The sequence below is a fragment of the Nansenia antarctica genome, assembly GCF_963989245.1.
Source record: "Nansenia antarctica genome assembly, chromosome: 3".
NCBI classification, from domain to species: Eukaryota; Metazoa; Chordata; class Actinopteri; order Argentiniformes; family Microstomatidae; genus Nansenia; species Nansenia antarctica.
This window is the reverse complement of record NC_137688.1, coordinates 41,303,478-41,314,485: the sequence shown is the minus strand read 5'-3', so window position 1 is coordinate 41,314,485 and position 11,008 is coordinate 41,303,478. Positions and strand designations below refer to the sequence as shown.

Genomic DNA, 11,008 nt, shown 5'->3' with positions numbered 1-11,008 from the left:
AAGCAGATTTTGTTTAGTTAGATTATGTTTTTTATTTTTTATTTGCAGCCTATTTTATTTGTATGAATCCTATAGCCTACTCTGGATATTGTTTATGTTTTCTGTCTTTATACATAGGCCTATATAAATATAGCTTCATGATGTATGAGGTTTGCTTGCATTATTTCTATTAGATTACCTCGCATCGTTAAATTTAGGTAGACTCATCATAAGAGGCCTGAATACAATAGTCGCCAAATAAATCAAAGAAGTAAATGAGATCGATCTGGAGGACAGAGAAACTGGGATTGGGGATCTCACACTCGGCTCCTCCCGAGTAGGCGGGGCTAGGTACACCTAAACAGATGATGGAAAAAGCATTGTGTTCAATCTGTCAGTGAAGGCTCTACCCGGAGAGGGAATCATATGCTGAAAGATTTCCTCGTTTTAGACCCAGTCGGAGATTTGTCGGAGGAATCTGGTGGTGACAGGGTTTTGATACGTTTGGACTGTCGAGGCTTCCTTTGTTTCTATGCACTCCAGCACCCGGTTGCTGGAGAGACGAAATTGAATCGGTCAATACAACGGTCTCGCAAAGCGATCTGTCGCTGGAGAAGAGGGACTTGATCACCGAAGACTGACGGCCATCAGGAGACAACAGCGGCCGTATAGGCCTGTACCCAAACTACATTGAACAGAGGCGAAGATAAGATTTGTATCCAGTGTATTTCTACGAATCCTGCAGCAATGCCGGGTTTTGATTACAAGTTTCTGGAGAAACCAAAGAGACGGTTTCAATGTCCCTTATGCAGTAAAGCAATGCGCGAGCCTGTTCAAGTTTCTACGTGTGGCCACCGATTTTGTGACACCTGTCTACAAGAATTTCTAAGGTAGGCCGTGTGTGTGTGTGTGTGTGTGTGTGTGTGTGTGTGTGTGTGTGTGTGTGTGTGTGTGTGTGTGTGTGTGTGTGTGTGTGTGTGTGTGTGTGTGTGTGTGTGTGTGAGTGTGAGTGTGAGTGTGAGACAGAGAGAGAGACAGAGAGAGAGACAGAGAGAGAGACAGAGAGAGAGACAGAGAGAGACAGAGAGAGAGACAGAGAGAGACAGAGAGAGACAGAGAGAGACAGAGAGAGACAGAGAGAGACAGAGACAGAGTCCTGTAAAGGTGCAGTAGGGGCCCATGCCCATTCCCACTCCAGGCCCTCACAGGTAAAAGGGAGTGGTGACGTAGACCATGCCGTCTAGGCTGTATGTAGACTATTTATCTACAGTGTTTTATCCAATATTTGGACATTACCCTTAAGATGTATTTGACAGTGTGTCTATTTAATTACTGGTACAGTAGTAACAGTGTAATGCACTCTCTAATACCTTAGCATGCTCTAATACCTTATTAATTAACATGACCGTAGTTTATTAAGCTAGATTTAGTAAAAAAAAATTAATGCAGGAGAGATGTGATATGCCACTACAGCCATAGAGCAATCATGTTTTGTGTGTGTGTGTGTGTGTGTGCGCGTGTGTGTGTGTGTGTGTGTTTGTGTGTGTGTTTGTGTGTGTCTGTGTGTGTTTTCACCCAGGCAGAGGGGACCCTACAGTCCTGTCTGTCTTTTCACCCTGAGGCTGTGGCTGGGTTTTGGGGTCAGGGGGAGGATGGGTGCTAGGGCCAGTGGCGCTGCTTAGATGAAATGGGATTAGACTCTACACAGACACACACACTCATACACGCACACACACACACACACACACACACACACACACACACACACACACACACACACACACACACACACACACACACACACACACACACTCATTAGAGAGATTCCTCTATTGGAATCAGGGCACCAGGGCACCAGGGCACCAGGTTTCTTCACTTAGAGGTCGTGAGTCCCCTACCCCCGGTTTCCCATATTGATCCATATGGCTGTGTGATATTTAAGGGTGGCCGAATTCTGTGTGCTGTAATAGAAAACATGGATTTTATTTTAGTTTGTGTTTTTGCTTTATGCTGTGTATGTAGCTTTAGCAGAAACCGCATGTAAGTCTCAGACAATGAATATGACAATATTGGCCTATTTCAGTTTTCGTCGTTTCAGTTCCTCGGTATGTTGAGAACATGTTAACCTCTTGTGGCATTGCTGTTGTCCCACACTATTGCCATGGTCGTCTTATCTGATCCTCCACACATTTTAAGACAATTTAGGAATGACTTGTCTTGCTCTGTCCCAGCAGCACACTGTAAACATGGCTGATGCTGTGTGTCAGTTAGATAACAGCTCTGCTCTCACGACAAGGTATGCAAAGATTAGTTTGACCTCCGGCAAAAATAGACTTGCTGTTCATTCATGTTTCTTTACATTATCCTATACCACGTTTTTTCAAAGCAGAAAAAAACGTTATATACTGTACTTTATTTTTTAACTGTACTATGTTTAAACTTCAAGGCACTTTTGATCATCCCTATTTGATCATTTTGCATCATGTAGCCTACCTTGTGAAATGTACACTCCAGTTTTCCAAATGTATCAAGGTTACAGCTTTAATGAGAGAAATGGAGAAAAGCAGAGTGGAAGAGGAAGAGTTAGAGATCATCGCCTTTCGCCTGTGACTTTGTGTCTGCCTCCTCATAGGATTGCCTGTGTCTATGTGTTCTGTCTGAGTGCCAGTGAAGAGTGACTACATATTCCTTATTCTTCACATCCCACCCAATACCTGTTTCTTAAACATGAAAAGCAGTTTGAAATGGGAATATTGATTGTTCAACAGGACAAACTAAGACGACTCAAGACGATGAAAACCCCCCAGAATGATTCATCAGTCAATTGTGTTCTAAAGACATTGTGACAACCAAACAATGTCAACAAGAGCAATCATTGGAAACTCAGAGTTCTATGTACAGTACTAGTTAGTTATATTTAGAGTTAATGGGGGTTGACTGCAGTATGACACATGGTATGAATGCATTTGTGGACCAGAGTGAGACAGAATATGGGGGCACACACTAGTCCCGATCTTTGGAACATTTCTATTGTAATGTTTGACACCCCATCTGATTGTTGACGTTGGAGTCCACTATGGGCCGGTCTCACAGACAAGGCTTGAGCGTAGTCCTGGACTAAATCACACTTTCAATGTAAAATCACCATAAAAGATTCTTTTTTTAATTATTTTTTTTCAGAGTGGGGCAGTCCCACTCATATTTTTTTATTGGACAGATACAGTGAAGACAGACAGGAAAGTAAGGAGAAGAAGGGAGAGAGGGCATGTCAGCAGGGCATGGGCCGGTTTCGAACCTATGCCGACATGGGTGTATGTGTGCACTAGAAGATGCTTTTTAGTCTAGGATTAGAATTAATTAAGCCTTTACCGAACCGGCCCAATGTTTTTCCATTGGCTTCATTAGTGAATTGTACCAACTGAGCATAGACAGAGCTTTTTTCTAAGAACTATCTTATCTTTATCTGAATGCAATCTCTCATCTTCAACTTTTGACACACAATTGAATCAGTTTAAAAAGTCATCGAATAGTACCTCCTGGAAGACCGGTTCTTAGTTTTGAGGAAACAAACAAGTGGAGTGTTTTGCAAAATCATGTATTTGTGATGGAAAAAACTCGGTGCGTCTGCCTGTCAGTCATTCCGTCAGTGTGTTAGCATGTGATGCTAATGGCTGTGTTTCCGCCCAGAGAGGAATGTGTTTACAAAAGCATCCCTGGAGACTCACCCAGCTACAGATCTGAGAGAGAGTCATGGGGTAGAGGAGCCCAACCCTATCACTCCTGCAATCAACCTTGCTTTACGTTACTTAACTTAACTTAGAGTGAGGTAGACTGAAGAGAAAATAAAATAAAATCCTTCTTCTAGCACGACGACTGCCAATGGCCCCAGGCCTGAGCATAGATTACTTTTTCCTGCTATGACTAGTGGATAGATGATTCACTTACAACACAATCGACTAAGTAAGTCACTTTGGATAAAGGCGTCAAAGCCTAAATGCCAAAGATGTAAATGTAAAAGGCAGAGGGAGGGGAGGCATAAAGCATGCCTACTCGATGGGTTAAGAAGCATATTGTTTTTAAACTGCTTTTCCCAGCCTCTGAGACTTATCACTCCTGCAATCAAGTGTGAGTCACATGCCTCAGCCACGCGCACTGGTGGCGCCCGCCAACCCTCATCATAAATAGGGGCAATTAGCTCAATGCCATATTGGCAAAGTAGAACAAACACTCAAATTGGATTAAAAAAAACAAAAGAAAATTCTCCTTATGTTCCAGGACTAAAAATGGACTACCGTCCATTCCTTACCCCACACATGGCATGGTTGGTTCACAGAGTGATAAATCTTGGGTTGCTGTCTTCGAGCCGAAGCCATGTCAAACACACACGCACACACACACACACAGGCTACTGTGCCGTCTCTGTTGGTAAGATACAGTGCTCTGGTCTGGAACTGACAGGGATGTAATTGGTTTGTTCTGCTCCATAACGTCTTCCTGGGTCTCAACACTGTAGCACTGTAACTTTGACTTCCTCTAGGTTGCAGAGATCACAGTCTTAATATGGGAATTCATCCATTGGGTGATTACTCATTCCCATGCATAGGACAGACCAGGAAGTGTGTGTGAGTGAGTGTTTAGGAGCCCATGATGATGATTCATTTAGCATTGACTTACAGTATCACTCCATGAGTTGTGTGCTGATGAAGATTTGCTGTTCTGCTGATGCAGGCTGTAGTCATCTCCTCTCCTCTCTTGTCTTTATGGGAACCCACTCTCCCACACACTTAAAAACACTGACGTCCTTTGATGCAGTATCATCACCATTGCCCCTACCACCAGCTCCACCTCCGTTCTCTCTACCTCCCTTATCCCCCCCCCCCCACCCACCGCCCCCATTTATTCCGCTGCCTTGGCGAGAGATTTTGTACACAAAGAGCTTATTGCAAAGGAGGGAAGAGTTTAGAGGGAGAACAAGGATGATGAATGTGGTCTGGAAGGACTGAGAGATAGAGAGAGGTCAGGCTTTCGTCAGCCTGGGGAATCTGGGTGAGCAGCATTTGTCTCCATTAAAAGGTAGGTGAATTGACTACTGTCCATTGTGTGTGCGATTGATTGGGGAAGGCAGAATAGAGACACTTTGGACAGTAAGATAGCAAGTGTCTCTTAAAAAGAGTAAATGGGGTCAGGAAGCACTGGTGCCAGTGCTGTGTGCGAGCCAGGCACACTTTGACAGCTGGGCTTTTGTGTGTGTGTGTGTGTGTGTGTGTGTGTGTGTGTGTGTGTGTGTGTATATGTGTGTCAGTGAATGGCTGTGTGTATCCCCATCCTCTGGTCTCATCACAGAGGCTTTCCCAGTCCCCCACAGGTGTCCAAAGGCATTCATACCATGTATAGATTCTGGGAGGAGATCCGGAAGGAAATGTTTGGTTGATCACAAGGGAGGTCTTAGACGGGGGTGCAGTCAACTGAGAGAGCTGTGTGTGTGTGTGCGTGTGTGTGTGTGTGTGTGTGTGTGTGTCTGCTCTGCTCTCTGGGTGGGTGGATGAAGGCCTCTCAGAGATGTACACGGCTGCTGTCAGCTGATGTGATTGGAGGGACAGAGCTGGAAACTGGCTAGAGACACCCAGGCCAAAGCCAACAGAGGCAGTTAGTGATACAGGAAAAAAGTATTGTTAACATGTAGGCTACACAGTGTAGCTAACCCAACCCTAAAGAATATCCCAGACAGTGCACCCAGACCCAGTGTACTCAAATCTGCAGACTCTGGTTCTAGGATATGGTGTTGTTTTAGGAGTGGTGAAGGGCAAAAGTAGATTAGCCCTTCTAGTGTTGATAGATGTGCGCTAAAACGACCTTGCACTCTCCCACACGTGCATGGACTTTGAAACAGGCCACTGTGTGATCTTTTAAAGTTTAACATTGCAGTGAAACTTCACCTTTTCACTACAACATCAATAAACCTTGAGCTCAGCACTTGCTGAATGACAAATAGAGCTCTCTGAATATTTTAATGACAATTCACCCTCAGATTAACAGTTTAAACAGAGCATTCTTAGTTTGACATGTTTAGTTATACATACTGTAGGCTGCATGCTTGGTTGTGTTCAGCAAACCATTTTGGAATTTGTCCACCTCAATGGAATTTCGATTGCCCTGATAAGAGGTTTCTATTATGGGTCTCAAACAAGCACTACAATTGGGTGTTTGTTTGTACTTGTCAATGTTTGTGTGCTTGTGTGTGTCTTTGCGACACGTGCATGTATATTGGTGAGTGGACTCACATTCATGTGAGTATACTCTCGGGGGGTGAACATTTATCATTTCAGATGACGTGATATGTGCTGAAACCAGATATGTCACCCTATCAGTTTACCTTTACAGGCCACCATCTTTCTGATTCCAGACTTTGGTAGAATACAAACCCTTGTTCACTAAGCATTTTCCCAGAAGACCAACCACATCGCATGAGAGAAAGAGAGAGCGGGGCGGGGGAGGCGAGCCAGATCTTTAGTAGATGATGTCATTGTGGAAGGGTCTCATGGGAGGAAGTGGAGGGGCTTTAGATGTCCAGCTGTGATGATGGCATTGCTGAGAGAAAGTGCTCCGACGGTCTCACACAGCTGCAGAGTTCCCTTACACGCATGCACGTACATACATACATACACGCACACACACACACACACACACACACACACACACACACACACACACACACACACACACACACACTCAGTTCCACTGACGGCCCAGTTGTTATTGTGAAACTCCATTTATTGGGGTTGTTGGGTTGAATGTTCTGCACCAACAGTTTTCACTGGCTGGTGTACAGCCTTGTACTAATTGCTGGCATAAGCTACATGTATGTTAATGTGAGCAAATGCACTTGGGACAAAACGTCACACACCGCAAAGAGGGAATACACTTAAAATTCTTCGCTGGATTTGTTCTCCTATTGAAAGTGAGTCCAGCCTCTCCAAAACACGTTGGTCACATTCCTGCGTCAATACCCTGTTGTCTATACGTCAGCTCTCACCGACGCGGTCCTTGTCACACAAAGAGAGCGTTTACAAACAAAGTGTGCTCGAACCTTGAAACTGCCTCAAGCAGGTTTGGGACTTGCCTCAACTTGTCCATGGCTATAGGAGGTCCTATTTAATCTGGGCAGCCCCTCAGGGCAAACAATGGCGGGGGAGACATTCCAGCTATGCAACGGAGCACCTTGCCCTGCACACAGAGATCATGCTGGGGCCAGGCTGCCAAACCCCCGGCCCTATCGCTGGAGCACAGCCAGTTGGCTGCAGTCCCCCAGCATGGCTAGTGCCTACATGTGCATGGGTATGCATGTAATGTGAGAGAACTCAAGATAACATTCATCATGAAACACACACACACCCTCGGCCTACACGCAACATGTGTGATCTTTTGGAGCCTCCCCACAGTGGACACCTGACCCTAACTACACTGTACAGCCAAACCCAGCTGAGCTCTACTTTGCTTGCCTGGTTATTTATTATCCACTATAATTGCTAGAACTTAGTCAAGACAATGTGAAATGTGAATATCTGAGTCTACACTGTACGGTTTAGGTCAGCCCTGTAGTGTATAAAGTAAAGCCCCTGAGGTACTCTAATAGAGGCCATGCATAGAGAGTCCTAACCCGTCAACTTTACAACTTTTGTAAAGGGATGGTTCAGTCTATTGAGGAGACGACTAATGGACCAAATAGATCTGAGAAAGCCTGGGTTAAAGGGATGGTTAAGCCTGGGTTAAAGGGATGGTTAAGCCTATTTTTATTTAATTTTAGGTGAAATATCACCTTACCCAGTAGTCTTAGGCCAGTAGTGAAAGCTTCTCCGGTTCTCCGTTCTCCACTTTGCTACCGCACAAAACAGTGAGAAGTGTCAACCTTTTATTGAAGTTTCTCTGAGGGGGTTTTGGCATGTCATTTCAACACTACTACACTTAAGTGTGATTGGAATCCTGTCTATTGGAGAGGGTAACCGTCCTACGAGGACAACTCAGGGTAAGATGATATTTCACCTAACATGAAAATAGACTGAACCATCCCTTTAAGGACTGTGGGAAGTTATGGGGGGGGGGGGGCTTTAGGAAGTGGATGGATAGGCAGATTACCCTAATGACCACTTCAAGGTTACACAGCAGACATGGGAGAGTCTAATTGGCCGTGGCACCGCTTGTGCTTAGCTGTTAGAAACCATTTCACTGTTTTAGCTCTGAAACATCTGGGCACTGCTCCCTGTTTTGCTAATTGACTTCCCCCGACCTGTCTGTGTTGTGCACAGGTCACTGCACTGGCTGTAAAGCCGACAGCCCCTCTGCTCACCTACATTGTATACTACATGGTTGTCAATCATTGGTTGTCAGAGCATGCGAGCGGAGTGGATCATGACCGGAGCGGACACACACACACACACACACAGATATTAGGCAAGTAACAATGCATTTCTTTTCATTCATTAATACAGTTCATGTTCCAATCTTTTCCACAAATGAGGCTATTAGATGAGTCAGTATAGAGCATCTAGAGACTCAGACAGGCAGGCAGGCAGGCAGGCCAGGAGCTGTTTATGTTAGGAGGTGAGTCATTAGGAGTAGGCAGGAGGTGGCTGAGTGACTGACCGCTGGCTCTGGTTTCTGAGCGGACACCGGGCATGACACCGGGCATGTGAGGAATCTTGTGTCTGGGGGTCTGAAAGGAGAGCAGCTGGCCAGATGAACGGAGCAAGCGAGCGTGGGGAAGGAAGGGGGCGCCTCTGCCCTGCGTGAGCCACCTGTCTCAGTGAAAGGCCCTAGTATAGAGCAGAACAGGTGTGGGCAGAGCAGCTAAGCTCCTCTCTAGAAGCATGCACACATTATGAATTAAAGAGGCCTATCAATGTTAAGGTCATGGCCACTCACCCTCAGCCCTTCCGCCCCCCTCTCCCCAACCTCCTCTAGCCAGTGAAAGGGTTGTGTGGTGATAGCTTTCTTCCTGACCACTCTCTCTGTCTGTCCTCGCTCATCGGATCTGTGCTGTTTACTATGGTGGTCTACAGCTCAATGCCCCTCTAGTCCACCAAAACTGTGTGTGTGTGCGTGCGTGCGTGTGTGCGGGGGCGCCCTCCTATCAGCTCATTTTCAGATATGTCAACACAGCACAATGCCCAGACGCCCCCACCCCCACCCCTTCCTCCCCCTGCACAGGCAGCCTATTGATCCTATGAAAGAGCTGAGAGGAGGATGTGACTTCCTCACGTGCCCGTCCAGAGGCATCATTCAACTCTGCTTGTTGAGGATGAAAGAGCATTTTGTGTCGCTGCCTGTCTCATCTCATTCAACCCTTAATTAATTTCCTATATCATCCCCTCTCAATTTAATTCCCCTTTTACATGTCGCTCTCGCAAACCCCCTTTTGTCCTCATCCGGACTCCTCAATCAATAAACCATTCATACGAGCTGAACAAGGGAAACTTGCTGAGGTGCGTTCCCACTCTATTGCTTTCCCTTGAGTGACACGGAGGCAGAGATGGAAACACAGACAGACACGACGGCCACATTAAATTGGGCTTTGTTTTCGTTGGGTAAAATCCACGTGGCTAATCGTCCTCTCTGTTCTCCCTCTCTCTCTCTCTCTCCTTCTCTCTCTCTCTCTCTCTCTCTCTCTCTTGCTCATTGCGAGAATGTGTCATTTGCCTCAGTGTCACTCCTGGGAGCAGGCAGTTTTAAGAATGCAATGCAACAGGAGCAACGCAGCTAAGGCGCTACGAGACAATGGAGTCTGTCTGACGTCACTGCCTCCCCTCGCCAAACAAAGAAAATGCATCCTTGAAAAGAGGAGTGGACGAACGGCAGCTTGTGCTGCAGCCGAATGAATGTTGGTTCTGAATCACGTAGCAGGGTGGTTTGGTTTAAGAAACATGCGTTGGTCAAGGAGAAGGGTGCAGGGCTGAGGAGAGGATGGTTAAGGAAACATGCGTCGCATCAGTGAAGGAGAGGATTTAAATATCCTTGTTTCCTCCCCTGTGTGAATGTTTGCAAGCTTCAGACTGGGCATTGTGAGGGTCCGTGTGCGTGTTTTGTGTGCATATGTGTGCGTGTGCATGTTTGTCGCACCGGTGGCTAGACTAGCAGTCCCCTGTCTGCTTTCTGCAGTCACTCTCACACAAAGAGCCTCACCTTACCTCACCGTTACCATGGCCACAAAACCACAGGGCCCTCCAAAACTGTCGCCGTCAGTGAGGTGCACAGCTCACACGTACACATGCACACACAGGAATTGGCTTTTGACAAAAAGGAAAAAAGTGCTTTTCCTCGATCAGATCAATGGAATTGCAGGTGAAGCAGAAATTATATATATCTATATATATATATATGTATGTGTAATGCAATGCTGTTTTGCTTCTCTAAAGCGTCAATGAATAAAAAAAAAGAATTTAGAGAGAGAGTTTTTGAAGAGGCAAGGAGGAAAGTTTGGACAGTTTGTGACTGTGTGGAAGCCTATGACTCATGCCGGATAAGGTGCGTGGTTGTGTTCTCTGCCTTCCACCAGCGGTGTCGACTCTGACTCATCCGGAGGCAGGTCGCACAGTCAGGAGCGGGAGAATCAACAGGGAATCTAATCATTAACTTCTCCACCTCGCAGCGGCCCCACTCATCACGCCTTCAGATGTTCCTCACACCTTCTGCTGGGAAGTTTTTAGGGAACAGATTAACTGGCTGCTAATCCTCTAGTTACTTTTTAAGGCACATTTATTGATTGATGTTACGGTTTATGTGCCATTTCCCATTTGAAATGTTCTTTGTTTCTGTAGGATTTGATTGAGACATCTTTCTTACACAACTTGGTAATGAATGGATTCAAACAGCACTGGGGGTGTGACAGAATTTCCCCACAGATGCTCCATTGGGAATGAGTTTATTAAATCACCCACACATGACATGGATGAAAGTGAAACACACACACACACACACCTTGTATTTAATTCCATACATGTACATACAGGAAGTCAAAGGCGGAGCACCCTCGGCT

At 45.7% G+C, this 11,008-nt stretch overlaps 1 protein-coding gene across 1 annotated transcript in view; it reads left to right on the top strand.

Annotated features, from left to right (window-relative positions):
• Nucleotides 1-726: 726 nt before the first annotated feature.
• The window catches only part of traf4a (tnf receptor-associated factor 4a), a gene marked incomplete at its 5' end in the record, with an annotated part of 30,503 nt that continues 20,221 nt past the window's right edge, over nt 727-11,008 (top strand). The window contains one exon of the mRNA XM_080526564.1: nt 727-869. Coding sequence (XP_080382690.1) covers nt 727-869 — 143 coding nt within the window. The remainder of the gene's footprint in view (nt 870-11,008) is intronic.